The sequence below is a fragment of the Ambystoma mexicanum genome, chromosome 1q, assembly GCF_040938575.1.
Source record: "Ambystoma mexicanum isolate Mex_15411 chromosome 1q, UKY_AmexF1_1, whole genome shotgun sequence".
NCBI lineage: Eukaryota > Metazoa > Chordata > Amphibia > Caudata > Ambystomatidae > Ambystoma > Ambystoma mexicanum.
Window position 1 is genome coordinate 1,032,263,070 of NC_090922.1, and position 24,183 is coordinate 1,032,287,252.

Sequence of the window (24,183 nt, forward strand, 5' to 3'; positions counted from 1 at the left end):
ACGCAGGGAATTGGGAGAGAAGAATTTCCCCCGGAATTGGTAAGGGTTGGTGAGGAGAGAGGTGTGGGTAGAGGTGATGGGGCAGAGGGAGGTTTTAGGGCATTAGTTATGCCAGTACCTTTGGCAGCTCCAGAGCGTTACTACGGAGATTCAAGTAAATTTCAGACATTTGTAACCCAATGTGAGTTGCACTTTCTTAGTAGGCCCGAACTATTTCCTTCTGATGCTTCCAAAGTTACTTTTATGATGTCTTATTTATCTGGAGAGGCTTCTACTTGGGCAGGTTTATTGGTCAGGCAGAAGAGTTTATCTTTAAACAATGTTTCTCTTTTTATGGAAGAATTTAAGAAAATGTTTGATAAAAGACAACTGTCCTTAGAAATTGATGGTGAATTATTAGATTTGCGTCAAGGAAACAGAGACTTGGTTACATATATCACACAGTTTAGGTCTTTGGTTTTAGAATCCCAGTGGCCAGCAGAGAAGAGGTCTTCTCTTTTTTATAGAGGCCTCAAGGAGGAGTTGAAGGATGCCTTGTCCAGTGTAGTCCAACGCCCTTCTTCTTGTGAGGAATTGATTGATTTAGTAGTTCAGTTGGACTATCGTATAAGTGAAAGGAAAGCAGAAAGGCGTCGTTGTACTCAGGGGGAGGTGAGGTCAGTCATTAGAGGAGAGCGTTCAAAGCTTGAGGTGGGTAGTAAAGAAGTGAAACCAAGGGTGAATGATCAACAAATTAGAATAAAAGGTCCTTTATCAAAAGAGGAAAAAACTAGGAGGCGTGAGAATAATTTGTGTTTATATTGTGGTAGGGGCGGTCATTTTTTAGGAAATTGTCCCTTTACACCCAAAAAATTTTCATCAGCCGGAGGAAAAGCACAGCAGGTTGCAAATACAGTTCAGTCAGCGGTTCCACATATAACTGTAAATGTATCCTTGTATTTGAAGGAGGAAAAGAAAGGGTATGGACCGGTAGTGATTGATTCAGGAGCCACCGGGAACTTTATGGATTGGGGAGTAGCTAAGGCATTGGGAATACCACTAGTGAGGAAGGGAGTTGTGGAACAAGTTCGGGCTGTAGATGGAACTTCTCTTTCATCAGGTCCTATAACTCATGAAACTGGTGTCTTGGTTATGGAATTACTTGGAGGTCATAGAGAAGAAATCTCATTTGATTTAATTGATACACCAATTTTGAAAATAATTTTAGGCATGCCATGGCTAACCTTGCATAATCCTCACATTGATTGGAGTAGACGAGTGGTAGAATTACAGTCTAGTTTCTGTTTAGAAAATTGCCTTTTGAAAGGTAATCCTGGGAGGGAAGAAACACAAGGTTTAGTTTCCTCTTTTCTGACTGATGCAGGTATTACAGGACATAATATAGGAGCGGTGTTAGGACATCTTCCGGAGTGTTATCAAGGGTACAAGGAGGTGTTTGATGAAAAGGAGGCAGGAGAATTACCTCCACATAGGAGTTTTGACTGTAAAATTGATTTGGAGCCCGGGGCGGTTTTACCAAGTAGTCGAGTGTATGCATTAACTGAAAAGGAGAATGATTATCTTAAAGAGTACCTTGCAGAAAATTTGGCTAAAGGTTTTATTCGTCATTCTCAATCTCCAGCCGCATCTCCATTATTTTTTGTACCAAAGCCAGATGGGTCTCTCAGAACATGCATTGATTATAGAGCTGTGAATAGAATTACAATCAAAAACAAGTATCCTCTCCCTCTAATTTCGGAAATCTTGAATCAGGTCCAGGGAGCCACAATTTTTTCCAAACTAGATTTACGTGGTGCCTATCATCTGGTGAGAGTCCAGGAGGGTGATGAGTGGAAGACGGCATTCAAAACCCGATTTGGGCTTTATGAGTACTTGGTGATGCCTTTTGGTTTATGCAATGCTCCAGCTGCCTTTCAATTCTTTATGGATGAAATTTTAAGAGATTTTTTAGATATATTCGTAGTAGTATACATTGATGATATTTTGATTTATTCTCAGGATTTAGAGTCGCATAAAATTCATGTGGGAAAGGTTCTACAAAGACTCAAAGAGAATCATTTGTTTGCTAAATTAGAAAAATCTCAGTTTCATACTAATTCAGTGGAATTTTTAGGATACATTGTTTCTCCCAAGGGATTGGAGATGAATCCGAACAAAGTTCAAGCCATCACGGATTGGCCAACACCAACGAAAGTAAAAGAAATTCAAAGCTTTTTAGGTTTTGCGAATTTTTATAGAAGATTTATTGAAGGATTTTCTCGATTGATTACTCCCATAACAAAACTTTTAAAGAAAGGTGCCAAATTTGTGTGGTCGACAGAGGCAGAGGAGGCATTTCAAGAATTAAAGAAAAGGTTCAGTTCGGCCCCTATTTTAATTCATCCAGATCCATCTCAGCCTTTTTATGTAGAAGCGGATGCATCGAATCTTGCCATGGGGGCTGTTCTTTCTCAGAGACATCGAGAGACCGGACAACTTCATCCAGTGGCTTACTATTCTAAAAAATTCTCTATGGCAGAACAAAATTATACGATCTCAGATCGAGAATTATTGGCAATCAAGTTTGCTTTTGAAGAGTGGAGGCATTTTTTAAAAGGAGCAAGACATACAGTGACTGTGTTAACAGACCATAGAAATTTGCTTTTTCTGAAATCAGCCAAGACTCTCACACCAAGGCAGTTAAGATGGTCATTGTTCTTTGCTGATTACGATTTTGTAGTGACATTTAAGCCAGGTAGGCTTAATGGAAAGGCTGATGCTTTATCACGTCAATTTCCTGGAAGTGAGATGGAATCAGAAAAGGAGATGATATCCATTATCGATCCATGCTGTTTTATTTCTGCCGGAATACAGAAAATTGAGGATGTTGAGGAAGAAGTTCGAAAGTCCATGTCAATTGCACAAATGGAGGAATGGGTCCGAAAGGATCCGGTTCGAAAACTTGAGAAAGGATTGCCGTTCTTTGAAAATAAACTTTACTTACCTATTTTGGAATTGAGAGAGAGAGTAATAAGAGACTGTCATGAATCTATGCTGTCCGGACACCCAGGTTTTAGAAAGACGCTAGAATTGGTCAGGAGGAGCTTCTGGTGGGAAAAAATGCGTCAGGACATTTTAAATTTTGTAAAAACTTGTGCTATTTGCGCTCAAATGAAGAGTCAAACCGGAAAACCAGTCGGGTTGTTGGAGCCGTTGCCTATTCCACCTCGTCCTTGGCATACAATTTCCCTGGACTTCATTACAGATCTTCCTTGTGACAAGGGTTGTACATCTATTCTAGTTGTGGTGGACCTCTTGTCAAAAGAGGCTCACTTTGTTCCAATGGAGGGAGAGGTTACTGCAGACAATTTGGCCAAAGTCTTTTTGCGAGAAATAGTTAGACTGCATGGTCTGCCTAATCAAATTATCTCAGATAGAGGTCCTCAATTTATTTCTAGATTTTGGAGGGTTTTTTGTAAGGATTTGGGTGTGGAAGTCAGTTTATCATCAGGTTATCATCCCGAGACCAATGGACAAGTAGAAAGAGTAAATCAAGAACTGGAGAAGTATTTGAGGTGTTATCTACAGGCAGGGGAAGAATGGGTGGATTTGATTTGGCTTGCCGAATTTGCTTATAATAATTGTGCTAAAGATTCAACTAACATGTCTCCATTTTATCTTGGAAGAGGTTTTCACCCACGGTTTTTAAGTTTTGAAATTACTGAAGAGTCAGAAAATCCTGGAGTTGAGGTTCGATTAAAAACTATGAGAAAAAATTTGGAAAGAGCAAAAAGGGTACTTTTCGATAGTAAACAGAAGTACAAAAGATTTGCAGATCAAAAAAGGAGGTTGGGTCCTAAATATAAGGTTGGTGACTTGGTTTGGCTTTCGACGAGACATTTGAGAATTAAGGGCAAAAACAAATTTACTCCACGTTTTGTAGGTCCATTTAAAGTAGAAAAGATAATCAATCCAGTGTCAGTACGGTTAAAACTACCTACTTCCTTGAAAATACATCCAACTTTTCACATTAGTCTATTAAAACCTGTGATTCCGGGGACTAGAGTTGTACATCCACCTTCACCAGTTCAGTTAGAGAATTCATCCGAAGAGTTTGTGGTGAAAAGAATTATAGATTCCAGGAGGTTAAGAGGGAAACTACAATATTTAATAGACTGGGAAGGTTTCGGACCTGAGGAACGTACATGGGAAGACGAGGTGAATGTGCATGCACCACAATTAGTCTCAAAATTTCATAGAAAGTATCCATCTAAAATTGGCCCTGGGACAGGGCATTAAGGGGAGGGTACTGTCAGGTTTCGTGGGATTTGGTTGAATGTGGTAGAATGAGGATATGATTAACATAAAGTATGGTTTGGGCCTTAACTTTCTGTGCAGAGTGTGGAGAGCTTCCCAAGTCAAAATGGAGACTTCCAAAAGGATCAGTGATTGGTCAGAAGGAACAGAAAGGCATTGTTGGAACATTCTAAACCGCCTTTCATTGTCAGAAGCCCAGCTGGAAGGTCCTATGTTTGAAGCTCTTAAGATTTAGAAAACTTTAGTTAGGCCCTTGTGCCTAAAATTAGTTATTTTGGTTCTGGAAAGTGTTGGAGATTTAAGAAGAAACTTAGAAAACGTTCCGGTGAAAGAAAGAAGCAAGCTAAGTGAATTCATTATCTTTTATGGATCTTTGTGATTTTCAAGCAGGAGTTAAATATTAATTCCATTAATTAACTTGTTCCTGTTTTTATTAGTTTTTGTTAAAATAGTAGTTCATTTCGTTCTTTCATGAATCTATTTTTGAACTTCTAGTACTGTATTTAAATTTACTGAACTGCGTCACATTTTTTGCAATTGGCTAGTTGGAGTGTGGAGGTCTGTTTATCATTTTAGCGTCGTGTGTTTTTTCGGCCGTATAAAATATTGAGTATTGTACCCTTTTTCGGTAACAGTGCTTTTATTAGCGTCGGACTAGCGTTAGAAATCTTACACTGTCTGCGCAAGTGACAGTGTGGTAGCCATGCGACTCTGAAGCGTTATGTTTAATTTACTAACATTCTAACCTGGCGCGTGATCATCACTGGGCTGCCTCTTCAAGGATTAGTGTCCGGAACTGAGGACTTTCTCCTTCCTGTTTGAACACTTCATATTAAGAAGAGTGGAATACTATTCATTTACGCATGCGCCCATGCCAGTTTCATTTTTGAACTCTTTTCCTTGTTTTTGTGCGCTTCCATTTTAGAAGGAGTAAACAATATCTTCACGCATGCGCATATTCTGGTTAAAAGAACGCTTCTTTTATGAGCGATCATCTTTGCCAGCAAAAGATCCAATTAATGAACACTTTAATATATTCAGGAAACAAACCATTTTAACTTGAATAGCCAGAGTGTCATTTTTGGAATTGGTATTGAAGCAGCTAGAAATCATCAATACAAACTACATGTATAATATTTCCAGCGGGTTGTTTGGGTAAATGACATTGGAACTGCTTGAAGATTAACTCATTAAACTGAGAGAGATTAGCAGCTTTTTCACAACCGAATTGAAGAAATTAGTAAGAGCATCTGAGACTCTATTTTTCTGTTTTCTTCATTTGAATTCACACGTCCTCTAAGTTATTCACAGAGGATAATCAGGTATGGTGGCGTGTTTATTTACTTAATATTATAACGAGAAGTCAGAGCCAAGGAATTCAAAGGTTAGTGACTAAAGTGAATTTGTTGTTATTTTCACCAACAGGTTGACAGATAAAGAAGCTGAGCAAAACCTGAAGTTTATTATTTTGTCCCATTTTCCCCCTTTCCCTTGGGGGTGCTCTCAACTGAACTGTTTGATACCAGTTAAGAGGTTAGCATCCAAAGGGGACTGCGGGGGTTCAGCAGCTTCCGGGGACAACATCAGATTTGAGAAAGCCTGACAGCGCCTCCCTCACCATATTTCCTGGCTACTTGCAAGCATGTGAAGTTGCGCACCTTACCAAGAGTGTGCGTCTCAAATTGCTCTAGTTCATATTGTATCTGCTCTAGCACCTGAAGATTGGAGTATTTGGAGTATTCCAGTTCCAGGGACTGGTTTCGGATCACTGAAGTTCGTTCCTAATGGTTTTTAAGACCCCCGGCTTCTCTAGCGATTGACATTTCGTGGATGTAGAATTTAAAGGCTTCCCATCGTACGCCGGCAGAGGTCATGCATACCACATTACACGTGAGTATTGTCTCAATATTTTATCGGATTCCTGCCTTGAATACTATGGCCCTCATTGCAACACCGGCGTTAAACCATGGTGCTATTAGCACCATGGTTGCTGCCGGTATTGTAACAAGTCCGCCATGGTGAAATGGGGAAGTACCACACCATTTCAAGGTTGGCGGGGCGGTACTTCCCCATTTCACCTGGCCCTTCCCCATTCCCATTTTTGCCCCATAGGGCATAATGGGAATGGGGAAAGGCGGTAATTACGGTACCGCAAATTGCGGTACCATAATTATCGCCAGGGTCCCTTTGCGGGTCCCTGCAATAACGGCTGGTTCCAGCCGCCGTTATGGGAATTGGGCGCTAAGGGATCACCGGTACCCTTACTGGTACCGGTGATCCCTTAGCGCCAGGGTCGTAATGACCCCCTATGTCTCAGAGTGCTTCAGATGTGACATGCCAAGCACTACCCGACCAAGGTGGTCTGTGTTTAGATGCTTTAAAGGCTTCACAGTTCAATATCCCCAACAAAATAGTTTGAATCAGGGCAGACAACTCAGTTGTAATGTTTTACGTGAATGAGCAAGAGGGGTGGGGCCAAGTCTTTGCCCCTTATGGACCTTTCTCTTCAGATATGGCAATGGGCGGTACAGAAAGGAATTTGGCTGCAGCGGTACATATTCCTGGCCAGGAGAAGAGAGCAGCCGAAGCCGCAGATCTCCTGCAAACCTACGAGTAAGAGTAAAATGATCAAGTTCTCTCAACTCTTTTCTGAGTGGGGATCCAGAGTGTGGACCTGTTTGCAACACTCCAACAGTAGGCTTCCGCTTTATGCCTCCAGGGGCTGGGTCTAGGCTCAGCGGGAGATGCTCTCGACCTTTCCTGGGACTAAATTTCAGTGTTTGCCTTCCCTCCATTCATAATGCCTTACTGAAACTATGGGAGGAGTGCAGCTGGACGCTAGTCTTTGTAGCACCCTGGTGGCCAACCAAGTTCTGGTTTTCGCAGAAGGACTTTTTCTGCTGGAAATTCCAAATCTCTTGCACCAGTGCGACCAACAGTTTAAGGGGAGGGATGCCACACCTATCAACTTGGCATGGTTCCTGAAATCTGGTTGCAAGATCAGTTCAAATTATCCGATTGATAATATGCGCATCATCCAGGCGGCGCTCAAACCCTCTACTTGTGCACAGTACAAGAGCTAATGGCTCCACTGGAATGTGGCCTCGCATTTGTCTCGGACCATGCATCCATATGTACTCTTGCCATGCGTACTTGTCGGCTATTGAGGCATACCTCAATGCTGATTCTTCGTCATTCATTCACAAACCCTGTGATTAAACATTTTGCGGGTCTTCTATGGCTATCCTCTCGTCAAGCATCACCAAGCAAAATGTGCTCAACGCGCTCTGCCATAAGTAGTTTGTGCTGATGGCCACGGGGGACTTGAAATTGCTCACGTGGCAGGTGTCCTTCCTGGTCACCACTTCAGCAGGAAGAATTGGTGAACTGCAGGCCCTCTGCGTTTATGAACCCTGTGTCTTTCCATAAGCATAAGGTGATGTGGCGCGCATGCACACACCTGTCTTTCCTTCTGAAAATAATTTCAGAGTTTCATATTAACTGGTTGATCACCTTACTGAAGTATGTTTTTTTTTCTATTTTTTTTTTTTTTTTTTTTTTTTTCTGACCCCTCATCAGACACAGAATGAGTCCTTCACAACCTTGACGTCCGAGCTCTCAAGTCCGATCGTGATAGGACAAAGAACCTTTTTTCACCTCATTCGTGACATTCAGAAATTCCAAAAACTGATCACAAGTCTCTAAGGCAATCCGCTGGATTGGTTCCTGCATTACGGAAGCCAGTATAGGGCCTCCATGTAAATCTAGTGTGGGGTAAAGCAGCCGCTGTACTTTCCAAAAGTATGTTGCTTGTGAAGCCATCGCCAAGGCAGCCACTTTTGCCTCTGCCACTGTGTTCTGCAAACATTGTCTCGACCTCTGCTCTAGAGCTGATGATCAGTTTGGTCAAGTGGTCATTAGAAACCTTAATGGAGTCATCCACCCAGTTCTATACATCAGTGCTCGTGAATCTCACACAAGTATGGAGGAAAGGGGACTGGACGTAGGAGTAAGTGTCCCCTCAATAGTTAACATGTCTATCGACCATGGCGATGGAAAACTACTGAAGGGCAATACGTTGGGTGGGGCTCAGGAAGTCTCGGCTGAAGCCACACATGCTGGCCCCGCATAAAAAAAGGAAAACTATTTGTTGATGCTATCAAAAAGTGCTCCTTTCCCCATCATGGAGGATGGATTATCGCACAAGTATGGAGGAAAGAGGGCTAGCGACTTGGTAGTATGCTAGTCACTACAGTGAGTAACATTTTTTTTCTTTCTGATTGCCCTAATCGGCCTTCTTTACCTGATACTTTTATTTTTTAGTGTCTCACGCGTTAGGTGCCTTGTTAAACGCCATACAAATTTCACTTTTGTAAGGCCCATGAGTAAGATTAATTGCATTTCTGTTATGTGCTTCAGATGATGGCTCAATCCAATGAAATGGGAACCAAGAGAGAAGGTATTGGGCTATTTAAGAATTATCCCACCATGCCTATGTTTATCTAGGTTTCTACTTTTCTAGAGGAAGCCTTTGCTTTTAGAATGAAATTGCTTAACAAGTGACTATCTCCACTTAATTTTAAAACTTTTAAAAATGTACTGTGTAATACTATTTGTATATGAAACTTGATGCCTTATTTTAACATGGTTCAAATTATCCAAGATTCTATGAAATAGTATAATATGCTTTAATGGGTGTCCGGTCAAAGGATCGAATACAAAGGGTTGAATGGTCAAAGGATCGACACCAAAGGATCGAAAACCAAAGGCTCGAATTATTTTTTTAAATTATATATTTTTTGGGGGTTTTCGTTTAGTGACAAAAAGTGGTTTTTACCACAAACGGGGAGGGACCGCACAAAAAAAAAGAAAATGTAAAAAAATAATAAAAATTCGGTCCTTTGGTTTTCGGTCCTTTGGTTTTCGGTCCTTTGGTTTTCGGTCCTTTGGTTTTCGGTCCTTTGGTTTTCGGTCCTTTGGTTTCGATCCTTTGACCATTCGACCCTTTGGTTGTCGATCCTTTGACCTACAACCGCTTTAATGGTGTATACCGAAATAAAGCTTGAATTGAAATAATGTTGTTCATTTCACTAGGAAACTTCTTTTCAATATCTTTCCTAGTGTTGTCTTTAAAAAAGTGTTTGATGGAATTGCACAGCTATGGAAAAATCATAATAAACGACATAGTGTAAATGAATATCAAGTGAACACCATGCTTGAATCGCCTAAACTCCAGCTTTTTGATGAACACTAATACATTCATTTTACTGGTAAAGGAATGCTTTACTCCTCACCAACGGCTTATCTTCCTTTTCTAGCATTTTGAGGTGGTTGCGTTCTTTGACATATGCCAAGTTGTCTTTCTGATACCTTTCAATAGTTGGAAATTTTTAAAGTTTTTGATACAGTGTATTGAAACAATGACTGTTTTTGTTTTCAGGAACTTACCACTTTGGGATTTCCATCATTGTATGAAGAGGGAAAAAGGTGTGATGTCGGCATATTAAACGTAGTGTCAACTGTGAATTGTTTAAATGATTTACTTCTGCTTCATCGCAAAAACCTCAGAATTCAGGAAGATGCTGAAATGCAACATGTGAAGCTACTTAGTGATATGGAGCATTTACAGAACAGCAATTTCAAACAAAAGGTAAAGCCAACCTTCATGTGCAGAATAATTGTATTTGTACACCAAGGGTAAACCTTTAATTCCATCATTACATTTCCAGGTAACCCCCGGAACCCGGCCAACCCTTTATCTAGCTGGTTCAAATACCTTACATTCTAAAGTAACCTTGTTTATGTGATCTCAGTAAATGCTCAGCTATTGCTCTGTTTCTTGCTGCACTTGTTACCTTGCTTTTCTAACAATTCAAGTTGCCAACCAGTTGTTTTGATTATATTTTTTGCCTGAAGTGTTGGTACTTTTGCCCTAATTGCCATCAGCCTACTTAGGAAAATGGGTGCCAGTTCTCATCCTGCTAGGCTAATTGTGTCCAAGGGCCTCCCGCCATCTGCAGGATGTTTTCAATGTCATAGTTTCAGTATAGTTATCCACGTGGACAAACCAAGTCAGTTCAACTGTAAGAAATCTCATTCATAAACTGTATTATGCCAAAAGTCCTGCTTTAACACTGGCCAATTTGCATAACCATCTTCTACATGGTACAGCCAAAGAACTACTTGAACTAGAGCACATCCAGAGAAAATATTTTTGAAGTGAAAGCCACTTGCAAAATCCAATTACTTTAGAACAGATTAGCAACAACATTTACAGATGGCAACCTTCTACTACACTTTCACACTTGGATTTTGGGTATTACGAAACAGAAAAGCGCCTCCGACAACATCACAGCCGTCCTCACCTACTCCCCTCTAACCAACAAAATCAAAAGAGAAGTATTAAAACTCTTGCCTATTTTGAATGTAGGTGAATCTCCACACCAAACACCAAGGTTTGCAATAAAGAGAGGTAGAAGCTTCAGATTCCCTAATTCATACATACAAGGAACCTGTGACCCAGATGCAAGAAACATTATGGAATCAAGAAAAACCCAAGTGGTCATGGCCCCTGTGGTACATGTAGCTCATGTGCAAGCACCACAAGAACAAAAGAAGTCGACATTGGTCTGAAATACCCTTGGATACAAAGGGATCTAACCAACTGCAATACAAAGAATGTAATTTACACGAACTTGCCCATGTGATCTCCGCTATATAGGAATGACAACACGCCATCAGAATCAGGTTGGCAGAACACTGATCATGGATTTGGACAAAAAAAAACTAACAGCACCAATGGTCGAACACTTTTTACCAGCAGAAATCGTCCCCCGGAGGACCTCACTTGGTCCATCATTGAAAAAGTAAACATTCCATCAAGAGGAGGTAATCTACATGATTTACTGTCGACGTGAACAACAATGGATATTCAGACTAAAAACAGACATCAGTGGTCTAAATGAACCAACATCGTGGTGACCCTATAAGAACTGAAAAAATCCTGGCAACCTCACCAACTGTATCCTGTATCACTAAACTCTCATATTCAAGTTGATATATTTGATGTCTTTACAACAATAAGTTTCGTACTGTTTGTCAAAATGTGACCTATATGGCGGCATAAGTTTCGATCACCTTACTCAGAATGGGACGTTTGGAGCACCTGTGATAAGTTTTCATCACCACAGTCTGTGGCTATTACTTGGGGTTAGCCCTCTGCAATACCAATTCAATTGTCGGTTTGTTCTACTGCATGTTGCCTAACCAGTTGTTTAACCAATTCATCAGGTATTCAATGTGATTATCGCTGGCCTGATTTACCACCAAGTTGTAACCATTGACGCATGCCTTGTATGTACTTTCAACTAAGATGTGTACCGCTTGTCAAAATCCATGGGTATTACTCTAAATGGGACTATAACGTCTAGATCTGTACACCTCAATAAGGTACCTTTACTGCCAATCAGCGTATAGTTTGTAACATCCAAAATACCCCTTCAATTCCAAATTGTTGGGCACCAATGTAAGAAAACTACATCTCCCATGATTCCTAGCTCCTGTGTACGTATGATGAGCATTCATACACTGGCGGAATTTATTATACCTCCCGCCAATCGAGAGGATCCCCCTGTGGCATCGTATGTTGTAGCCATATTGGCACATTAACCATTGAGGCGTACAAATATTCACATTCTAACAAATGACAGGCTAACGTCACGAGTATCACGTGACACGCTCCTTTAGCCTCTTTTTCAGGTGCCCCTTCCCTTGCCCCACACATTCGGCAGCACACACGAAACAACTTTTCCATCAGTGCGCGCACCAGAGGATATTACGCAGCGATCCAGGTAAGCATGGTGACCCAGTACACGGGACCTTCCTGAATCCTTTCGACCCTCCTGTATTTTTAAACAGGCGCATTTAGAGCAAAAAGCGTGTGCTGCAAACTCTCACCTCAGAACTGGTAATAATGCCATGTTCTTTCTGGAGAGGAGCGCCAGCTACCTTTTTGTTGACGCATTTAGACTATGTCCATTTCTTTTATTATCCCATCTTTAGCGCGCTTCGAATTGCTGCTCACCTGCATGACCCGTTGTAGCATAAAATGAGGCACAACAGGTCATTTCTCCCTGCCTTTTTCCTTGATCTAAATTACAGTTTTAACTGCATGCTGAGCTCCCCAGATGTACACTGAACTACACCTATGCCTGTGTTTGTTTTTTTTTTTGTTTTGTTGAATGCTTGCATTTAGGGCACAGCACCTTCTAACCACCTGGCTTGGTATATGTACACTATGCACAAACCCAGTTACACATGTGTATGTACATACATGTTCGTTGTGAACATTGCCTAACCTAAAGTAATCGATGTTAATAAAAGTTAGAAATGGGTACCTAGACTTACCTAAACCATATTTGGTCTACATCTAGGTGACTTTGCAAACGGCTGAACACTGTCAGCACCTGCAGTGGGACTGAAGCTCCACAGTCGCACACGGACCACCATGACGAGAGAAGACACTATTGTCTAGTCTAAGGTTTCACCCACAAAGGCATACTAGGGACACATCTTGTATCCCCCACCCTCACTCATGTATGTGCCTTTTCTCTCCTCCCTCCCTTTCTCCTTCCCCGTCCCTATCCCGCTCTGTACCCTTTACAGGCAGGTCCTTTTGAATAAAAAGATAGATTCAGCTTCTTTTCAACAACAGTGCTACTAGCCATCAGCTGTCTCAGCCCTGATGCAAGTGGTCCTCACAACTGAAACCGGTCGGTTCATCATAACACTGTATCTGTGCAGCCAAACTGAATGAAATATGCTAGATTAGTTTGATATTTCCGCTAAACAAAGACAAGGACTCACTGTGTATCCACGACACAGGGACAAAGAACTTTAAAATATCAAGAGAAAAACAAAAGAAATTGACATGAGGACCCCCGGTCCACCATGTACCAACTATACCCACTCCCTAGCACCACGGTCTTAGTGGTAAAAATACCATAAACATCAAGTAGGGAACAGTGGACTTTTGTAAGTAAAATCTGCCCCAAGGGAAACCAAATAAAGCCAATATTGTTTCACCTCGAGGACAGTCTTTTATGACACACAACAAAGTTTTCCAAAAACTTTTTTTTCTTTTAGAAAATCATTTAAATAAAAATACCCAAATCCAATAACCAAGGGAGGATTTGGGTACTAGACCGCCCTTCAGGTCAAGTGTGTGGATAACCTTCTACTACACACATACAAAAAAGAAATACTAAAGTTTAAAAGCACATCTGCTGAAGCACTAAACCGTGTGTGTTGCCGCAGGACTTTTTATAAGAATAGCACAAAAACTGTAGACCTAATGTACAAAAGACAATGAAGATTCCAAATGGTTCCCGTTGGCTCTCTATCTTGTAGCAGAAAACAAATACGAAATGACTAACCCCTCAATACTTTGCAAATACTGCACTGCAAAACTTCACAACAACCAAATTCCTTCATGTGCTATCACTAATAACTTGGAATTATTCCCACTACCAAAACCACTGCAACAACTTAACTTGTATGAGAGCATTATAATTCAAACCGTGCACCCATTTCAAGCAATAATACGCCTTCAACCAAAAACCGCAAAACTACCTCCATCTGAATGACTAAAGGGCATTTGTGGCAAAGTAGTTTATTTGCCATTAGATCTTAAAGAAAATGTACACACTCTGGGAGTGCAACGGGCTATAAAACAATCCTGAAAAAATTGATTATCCTAGTAAATGGCGTACCTACAAAAGACAAAAAAAATTGGCAGCAACTAGTGGAATTACATAAGGTTAGAAAAGCCCTGCAATATCTAAAAGACAACAATGAATACTACAATGAAATAAACATTGAAGAAAACCTGAGGGAAACCACCAAAATAATTCAAGGCTCATCCGAAACTGGCCAATTTCAACTTCTAGATCCTACGACAGAATCCAATATTTTAGACCATTATACAATTCACCCATTGCACGCTAAAGACACCATAGATGATGCACTGGAAACTTACCAAATGCGTCAAACCAAAGGATCTCCAATCAGCACATGGGGGGGCAGGGAGGAGTGTAGCAGTACGAACCTTCCCTCTACTCTTTCCGACTGGAAAAGGAGCAAGGTACGATGAAAGACCCACACAAATAACAGCATCAGAATACCGCTCTTTACGAATGTATTCTGAAGACCCCAGATTCAGACAAAACGTGGAATACATATTCCACCTTCTCTTTAAAAGTGAACTAGCAACTTTATGCTACGGAGTTGTACACACATTGCAATTGGGTACCAATTTTCAAAATGTCTGCTAGACAATTGCTACAATAAGTGCAAGACAAAGACTAAGTTTTACTGTTGAGCATTACAAACCTTTTGGCAAACATGTGTGGCACAAAAGAATACTGGTTCTGACGACACATGTACAGTGTATGATAAACCTTGGCCCACCCACATGGTTTGTGACATTAAGTTGTGCAGAATATGCATGGGTAGATTTACACAATTTCTGCTCTAGATCCTGTAAATGTATCAAGAAATTTCCATCGCTTTATTGCCATGCTACACTTCATTTGTAGTAAACCAGTGCCTCCCCTGGGAGAAGTCAAACACTTCTTTTGGAGAAAAGAATACCAAGCCAGAGGAGCACCACAAATCCACGTGCTTTTGTGAATTAAAGCTGCTCCTAAATTTGGTCAAGACAGTGATGCCACTGTTTTGCAGTTCATACTCCTACGTCCCGTCCCCTTTCCCCCATACTTATGGGACATCTCTCCGTCCTGTGGGACGGGACCGGAGCACTTTGTAAAAAGCATCGAGATTTTTTTCAAAAATGTGTCCCTCTTTCCTGCGCGGGGCCTGGCACGCGGCCGTAACCCCACCCACCTTGGCTCCGCATCGCTCATCAGTCCTTTTCTCTGCACGATCGGGGCCGGACGCACTTGCATCCTCTGAGTTTTCTTCCGTTTTTCCCTCTCTGGCTCTCGCTAGTGTTTGTTTACTAGTCTGTCTGTCTTTTAAACTAGATTTTCCAGACTGTTCATCGTGTTGCTGTCGCTTCACGAGGGCGGATCCCCATCCTCTTTGTTTAGAGTGTTTGGGTCCGGAACACCGTTGGGACTCCTGTTTTTATTGTGACTCCCTTTCGGTCCGGGCTCTTCAATGTCGGTTGGAGCGGTGGGAGGAGGTGTTCGGTCGGACTCCTGCTTCGCATTTTCAAGCGTTCATCGACGAGAAGAAAAAACGCCCGGTAAGTTCTTTGATTTTCAGAGCACCCCGGCCGGGGGACACCTTCCCGGGTTCCTCTCGAGCCGGGAGGGGCGTCGATCGCTCTGTTACCGGAGTTCGCCCTGAGGTGCCTGTCGAGCCTAATAATACTACCAGAGTTTTCTCCGAGGGTCTCCGTAAGGGGCCTGTGTTCACCGGAGTACACTCCGAGGCCCCTCCTGTGGGGGCTGTGTGTAGACCCAGTTCTACTGAGTCATGGGGTACCGGAGCTTGCTCTGAGGCCGTTCTTTTGGCTTCCCTCAAAAAACAAAACTGGGGTACGCCCCGAGGTCTTGGCTGGGCTTGAGGTTACCGAACGCATGTTCGAGGCCCGTGCCGATAAGGCTTCTACCGGGCCTAGGTCTGAGGGCCCTCGTACAGAGGCTAAGGCTACCAACAGTTCTGAGGGGCCGGGCAAGGTCCTGTCGGTGACAGCGCACCGTTCCCGCTCTTGTGGTGACACCAGATCTGTTGAGGGGGCAAAGAATAAAGTTTCTTCTTTTACCGGCAGTGCCGATGCTCTTCCTTCGAAGGCTCAGTTGGTGGTTGGTATTTCGCAGAAACATTCCAGGCCTCATAGTACCGGCTCTGCCGAGGTTCCTTACGTTAAGGCTAAAACTAAGACCCCTGATCCATCGACGGGGACCCCAGCCTCACTTCCTCACGTGCCGCAGTTCCCCTCAGATGAGGACAAAATGGCACCCGTTCCCGCCACGACCACAGCGGCCATTTTAGGTACTAACCCTACAACTACGCCATCGGCCCCTGGTGTAGGGTTTGGTCCTTCGGGTGAACCTAAGGTCCCTTGTGCGCATCCTTACCGGCCATTTTTTGATTGGAACACCCGGATGCCTCTTCCGCACAATGTTTTGTTGCCCGCGGGGGCGGCTTCCTTGATTTATGTGGATACGTCGGTGGAGGGGCCGGTGTGGCACCTGTCCCCGTTGCAGGAGGGCGTGCTTTCTGGGGCGTTCACCTTGTTTCCTTTAGAGCGTACGGGCCGGTTCTTGCAGAAGAACGTTCTGGCCGAGGTCCGAAGAGTTTGGGAAAAGCCACACTCTGGACTTTTTGTCAATAAAAAGATGAACGAGAGGTACAGGCTACATTCCTCGGAAGAAGTGGCCTTGTCTTGTCCGCTTCCCTCCTCCACAGTGGTGGCTGTGGCCACGTTGCAATCCAGACCTGCAGCTTCCTCCTCTGCGACGGCGACTCAGGTCTTGGGGAAGGAGGACAAGCTCCTGCACTCCCTGGGGAGGAAAATCTTTGCTAATTCGGCCTTTCAGCTCAGGCAGGCCAATGTAGAATTGATTTTGGCGGGAGCTAACATGCGGATGTGGAGAGGTCTGTCGAGTTTGAGGAGCATATCCCGGTCGAGAAGCTGGAGGATTTCAGAGGAGGCCTTTCCGATGCCAGGGTCTTGGCCCAGAATCTCCTGGAGGCTGCGGCTCATCACGTAGACACCTCGGCTCGGGGTCTGATGTTAGGGGTTGATACCTCGCGGCAAGCATGGCTGCATGCCACAAAGTTCTCGAAGGAGGTGCAAGACAAGGTCCTGGACCTTCCATTTGATGATGAGGAGCTTTTTCACTCTTCTGACGTAGAGCTCACCAAAACCAAAGACAGCACTCAGACGGCTAAATCTTTGTCTGTTCTGGTTAAACCTCCCTTCAAGACTCAAAGGCCATTGTCGCTAGGTCGACTGTCCTCTGGTTTTAGGGGCTTCCTCGACCGCAAAAATCGCAGAGAGGATACTCCTGCGGGGAATAACCGCCGTAGACAACAGCTCCTCAGCTCCTCAGCCTCCTCATCAGGTTCAGGTGGCACCGCCACCGATAAACCTGCCAAATGAGGGTTTTCCGTGCTCGCACGAGACCCCGGTGGGAGGACGCATTGCGTCTCATTGGGAGGCGTGGCAGACCATCACAGAAGACAGATGGGTCTTCAGTCGTTCGAGCGGGCTTCCGCTTACCTTTACCCCCCTACCCCACCCTCAACCCTCCTTTTCAGCTGTCTGGCTCACCCTCCCTCAAGGCCGAGGTTCAGAAACATCTGCTCCTCAGAGCTGTGGAACCCGTTCCCCTTGGGGAGCGAGGGGAGGGCTTCTACTCCCGGCTGTTTACGGTGCCCAAGCCCAACCAGGCTGTCCTGCGCACCATCCTAGACCTTTTCCAGTTCAATCTTTCCCTACCCCAAGAGCAAATTCAAGATGATCACGCCCGGCCAAATTCGCTCCTCTTTGCAGGCGGGCGATTGGCTCAGCGTGGTGGACCTTCAGGATGCATACATGCATATCCTGATTTGGAACCCACACATGAGATATCTCCGTTTCTCTCTGGGACAGGAGCACTTCCAGTTTCGGGTGCTTCCTTTTGGCCTCATTTTGGCGCCATGTGCCTTCACGAAGATGTCTGTGATCGCGGCCCATCTTCGTCTCCAGGGTATCCATGTGTATCCCTATTTGGACGACTGGCTTCTACGCAGCCCTAGCCCGTTGGCAGCAGCGGGCAACCTCCAGTCTCTCCTTCAGCTCCTGTTCCATCTTTGGCTGTCTGTGAACTGGCGGAAATCCTCCATGACGGTCTCACAGGACCGGACTTTCCTGGGTTATCGTTGGAACACGATAGACTGCCATGTGTATCTGACTGGGGACAGAATGGTGGATCTGTTGGCTACGTGTCAGATTTTTACGCAGTCGGAGAGCATGTCGGCCTGGTGGTTCCAGAGGCTTCTGGGCCTCATGGCCTCGTGTGTGCTGGCTTTTCCTCTTGCGCGTTTCAAAATGAGGTGGACCCAGATGGCTCTTCGGAGTTCCTGGCGTCAGGCTGTGGACCCGGATTCCAAACGGATGATGATTCCGGATTCCGAGAGTGGACCTGGGCTGGTGGACTTCTCTCAGCAACCTGTCAGTGGGCGTCGGGTTCCAGGACCCAAGCCCCATGGTGACGATCACGACAGACTCCTCCCTTTTCGGGTGGGGTGCGACGTTAGATCTTCTTGAGGTCTCGGACCTCTGGTCACCTCAGGACAAGCTCCTGGCCATAAATCAATTGGAGCTTCCGGCGATTTTTTTATTTTTTATTTTTTTTTTCTTTTTTTTCCCCCCTCCTTCTGGCGCTCAAGGCGTTCAGACCTCTCATTGTCAACAAGGTGGTCCACATAAGAACGGACAATGTGGTGTCAATGTACTACATAAACAAGCGGGGGGGGAACGAAGTCTCCCCCTCTCGTGGATCTGGCCATCAGATTTAGGAGTGGGCCGTGCTTCATGGGGTCTGGCTGCTTGCAGTGCACATCGCGGGCTGGCTGAATGTCACTGTGGATGCCCTCAGCCGGCGGACAGTGGTCAGCTACGAGTGGGAGTTGAAGGCGGAGAACCTATCATGGATTTTCTCGCGTTGGGGCACACCGGAGGTGGACCTCTTCGCCACGGCGATTAGTTCGCCTCCAGAGATGGGCTGGGAGCCTCCTCTCTGGGGGATGCACTTGAGATCCCATGGCACAACATGAGAGCTTACGCCTTCCCGTCTCTTCCTCTGGTTCATCGAGCAATTTGGAAGTTGAAAAGTTCTGTCAACTGTTCTCTTCTACTGATAGCTCCGTGGTGGCCGGCCAGGTTTTGGTTCTCAGAACTTCAACACCTGTCGGCGTGTCCGCCGATCAGGTTACCAGTAACTCCCGATCTTCTTCACCAAGGGGGAACAGCAGATGTGGCACCCCTCCCCACAATCGCTCAACTTGGTGGCATGGTGCCTGAGTTCACGGCGCTAGAGCCTTTGGGTTTGTCTGCGGATAACGTGCGCATTATCCAGGCAGCCAGGAAACCCTTGACCAGATCCCAATACAAGAGTAAATGGCTCAGGTTCTGTCATTGGTGTTTGAAGAAAGAATTGGACCCGAGGGTGGCGACGATTGTCATGGTGCAGTCCTTTGTCTCCTCCCTAGCAGAGTCGGGGGGTTCATTTCTTGTCCTGCAGGACTTATCTCTCGGCGATTTCCGCCTACCTCTCTACAGACCGGTGATCTTATTAGTTAACTAACCCGGGGATGAAGACATTTTGCTGGTTTGACACGCATCTACCCTCCGGTTCGTACTCTGCACCCGCCCTGGGACTCGTAGTCCGGACGGCGCTGTGCCATAAACCTTTCGAGCCAATGGCTACGGTTGACCTCAAGTACGTGTCCTGGAAAGTGTCCTTTCTGGTCGCCGTTACGTCAGCGAGGAGAGTGAGTGAGCTCCAGGCATTGTCGGTGGAGCATCCTTTCTTGGTTTTTCACAAGGACAAGGTAGTCCTTCGGACAAACCCAGCTTTCCTACCAAAGGTAGTGGCCGAATTTCATCTGAATCAGTCAATTTCCCTTCCGGTCTTTTTACCGAACCCTGCCTCGGAGGCAGAAAAGGTTCTACACTGCCTGGATGTCCTAAGAGCTCTAAGTTCTACCTGGACAGGACTGCCGAGCTTCAGAGCTCCTCCCAACTGTTGGACCTTCGGTAAACCCCAGGGCAGGCCGGTGTCTAAGGCATCCATTTCCAGATGGATTGCTGCCTGCATCAAGGAATCTTTCACCGTCCAAAAGCTGAAACCACCTAAGGGTATTCATGCGCATCAGGTGCGAGGCAAGGCAGCTGCGGTTGTTTTTCAGAAGTATGTTCCCTGGGAGTCCATCGCTAGAGCGGCTACCTGGGCCTCCCCATCTGCTTTCTGTAAGCATTACTGCCTCTATTTGAGCTCTAGGGCCGACGCTCAGTTCGGCCAGGCTGTGCTGAAGAACCTGTTTCAGTAAGGGGTATTTCCATCCATCCATCCATCCATCCATAGTTCCTGTAAGGAGTGCTTGGGAATCTCCCATAGGTATGGAGGAAAGGGGACGGGACGTAGAAGTATTACCAGGTTACTAGGAGTATTACCAGGTTACTCACCGTAGTGAGTAATTCAGAAATATGTGACTTGTGAAATCCCTTCACAAATTACACATAGTGACCTACATGCACAAAAAGACACCAGTGTGGGTAGTATTGTCAGTGTAAATATAAAAACAAAAGGAAATACTATACCAAATGTCGATTTTGGTTTCTCAAGACCAGTTTCAACAGGTCAAGTGAACACATTCGTCTTCAGTTGGACATAGTGTCAAAGGTAAATCACCTAAGAACACTTACTGCATAAAAAGAACAGAAGGATCAAAGTACATCAATGATTACAGTGCAATCATTGCCCTCCTCTGGAATGCAATTATAGATGTGCAATACATTGCAGACAATTCCACTGCAGTTGCACGATATGTCACAGCATACTTAACCGAAGCAGAAAAAACAGAGCTCAAAGACCTCTGGGACAACATATCATCTGATGAAACACTGTCACAGAAATTATACAGCTTAGGCATAAAAATGCTCTCCCCTAGGGAATTTGGCTGTTATGAAGCCGCAGACTGTTTAAACGGTACTGTGTTGTATGGAAAATCTGAAGACCTAGTATGGCTAAGCCTTGGACCTGCCAAATCCAGAAAGAGTTCTCAAATCATAAGAAGACATATAAAAACAATAGCCAAAAATTATCCCAACAGCCAAGACAGCTTGAAAAACTATTTATTAGACGCATACTACCCAACCAGGAGTACCATTTTGGAAACCATGTGTCTATACCACATAGCCCAAAACCTCACCAGATACAAAAATGTTAACCAGATGAGAAGAAAGGTAGATACAAAGTCGGAAAATGGTGATGGCAGCCTAGTGAAACTTAGCAAACAAAGCTTAATGAAACATGAAATTGTCATTAAAAACTCCAACATAAAGAACTGTATTCCATGTCTCTACTACAACTTTTTAAACCATGGAGAAAAGGAGATTTATTAGATACCCATGTCTCCTATGAATATGCTTTCAAAGCAAATGCAAGCACTATAACGGACAAACTTTTCGCAATACAAAACCACGTTCGACAATGAACAGCAACAAGAGGAACTCCAAGCACTACTAAATATAGACACTCCAGACAGCAGTCAAACTTCTCTAACAAGAAGCCAAAAACCACTTGGACACTCACTCATGGCAAATGAGGCTAAATTATCCATGACTGAAGTAGAACGCCATGTACCAGTGTAAAGACTGTAGGGGGGTGTCTGTACTTCTGCTCTCTATATGGAAGAGGGGAGTCGGAGGACCCCAGCCAAGATTCTCTATTATTGGTATGTGGTCGAGCAATCAAGGCCTAGCTTCTCAGGAGGTGATGCAGGCTGGTTCTTAAGTACAGTGTAGCCCCCAAGCACCCACAAAGGAATGTCCGCACACTGTGTTAGTTAAAGCACAGTCTTTATATAATTTAATATTCACAGTTATGTACAATATCACGATAACTCACTTTGTACTCGTTTATCTATAATGGCAAATCTACAGTTCTACGTGGTACCACAGTTACTATTCGATCTCTTTAAAGTGCATCAACTGTTCGGTTAAATGTCACAAATCGGTTCGTAAAGGAAACCAACAATAGAAATAGGAGGAAAGCAGTTGGCTAGAACAATTGGCAGAATACTGGCCCTGCTACCTAAACGCAGTTCTGTGTGGAGATCCCCCTGCCCCCCCCCCCCCAATCTGGACAACCTGTAGAATAACAATGGATCACAAGCCCAGTCCATATATTCACAAGAGTCTTTCCAATAGTTCTGTAACCCCAAAGTACCTGGCGTTGTAACGCTCCTCGTCAGGGAATCAACGGCCCTTCTTGAGTGTCTCCCTTTAAGGCAGGAGTCACAGGTCGTGGAACGTCCGACGGAGAACAGGGTGAACTACGGCGGTGAAGTGGCAGCGTGCGGGGTACCTCGATGACAATAGTTCTGGACCGCAGAGAGTTTGAAGAACTGTGGCCCAGCAAGGACGTCGAGTCGTAGGCGTCTATGTAGTCTTTGGGTGGCGGGAAACCCACTGGCAGATGCTCCTCGGCGCATCGACTGCCTGGTCTTCTCTGGTGGGATAAGGCGGGTGGCGGTGCGGACGAGCGCTTCTGTGAATCGAAAGTTCTTGGGCAATGGGAGCACAGCGGGTCCGTGTCGGCGATGGTGGTCGACAACAGTCCGGGTGCTTCTCTTTGGGATTCCGCGGCAGTCCCCGTCTCTGGTCGCCAGCCAGTCGTAGGTCTGTCTACTAGGGAGCTTTGGCAAAGATTAGCAGGTGCACGATGGTCCCTTGTAGCTCGGAAGAGGGCGCCTTACCAGGTCCTCTCTGGGTCAGTCCTTGGAGACACAGCAGCTTTCAGATTGATGAAGAAGGGCAACAGCAATTCTTCTCTTCCAGCAGGGCCTCAAGGGTAAGCTTCAGGTTTACTCCAGTTATTCGTCGTAGTGGACTTCAGCTTCTGAACACAAATTCTATTAGTGAGAGGCCCCCAGATATACTAGTTGATCTCCCATAGTTGATCTCCCATTCATTCTGCTGGGTCACACTCAGGCAACCAATCGGTCAGAAGGGCATTCATGCAGGCTGGCAGCCAATAGGGTGCATAGTGCATTCAGGCCATTCACCTCTCTCCAGACACTAGTTATGTGTATTGGGACAAGTACCCAGCCTTTCAACACTCCACACTGCATTCATACCAGTTTTGGGCAGGGCTGTCTCAGTCATTGTGTCAAACACCAGAAACTAGACATCCACAACAAGAAGTGCATATTCGTGACACACTCCATCCACCCATGTCCCACCCACAGGATGTACCCACAACACACAATTGTTGGGAAGGCTCCAGCTAGTCTGGTCGGCACTTCCCCCACACTACCATATAGGGAACTTCCACTCAACAGCCAGTCAGGGGGAAGGGACGGAGTCGGGGCTTCCCGGGACTTCGGGAAGATCAAGGTAACAGGCGATGGAAGGCAAGAGGCCACTGGGGCCATCTTGTCTATATCAGGAATCTACTGATTCCAATGACCGGGCCTGGGCATCCCAAAATGGAGGACATTCAGGGCACCAGTCAGATCAGCACGGAGCTGCCACCAGCCCGTACCCAGCTCTGTGGGGCACCCACAGGTGCCCAAAAACATAAACAGGGGCACAGGGTTATACCCAAACCCATGGGTGCCATAAGGGTATCCCATGGGTCTGTTCACCAAACCAAAAGAGCTGCACTGCCAGGAGTCGCACATAAATTCCTGCGCGGAAAACACGACGGAACACACGATAAAAAGCAGTAAAGGACAAGGATACTGAGGCCCTGTCCCTCCGATGCATTTCCAGCATCGCAACCAGTATGATGAGTCTACAGGAGACTTTGCTATACTCCAATCACAATTAAACAGTTAACAGAGTAGCATTTTCCTAGAAATAACAAAACAAATTGAACATGGTATGCATCACGAACCTAAAACTTGTACCTGCCAAGACTACAAACCTATACTGCTATATGTGAGTGATCGAGCTGGTTCAGGGAAAAACGTTCTAAATAAAAAGTTCCTCCAACAATTGACAAACTGTCAGCTGTTGTAACTGCCCCCACAGGTTTAGCTGCCTACAACATAGGCGGTGTCACTTTACGCCAATTACTACTCCTTCCAGTAGAACACCAAAACAAATTAGACTACTACAAACTTTCTCCAGAAGCTGCAACGGAA

At 44.8% G+C, this 24,183-nt stretch overlaps 1 protein-coding gene across 3 annotated transcripts in view; it reads left to right on the forward strand.

The window, feature by feature from the left end:
- The window catches only part of SSX2IP (SSX family member 2 interacting protein), a 706,324-nt gene that overhangs the window by 94,129 nt on the left and 588,012 nt on the right, over positions 1–24,183 (forward strand). For all 3 annotated transcript variants that reach the window (XM_069641705.1, XM_069641707.1, XM_069641706.1), the window contains exon 4: positions 9,737–9,946. In XM_069641705.1, coding sequence (XP_069497806.1) covers positions 9,737–9,946 — 210 coding nt within the window. The remainder of the gene's footprint in view (positions 1–9,736; positions 9,947–24,183) is intronic.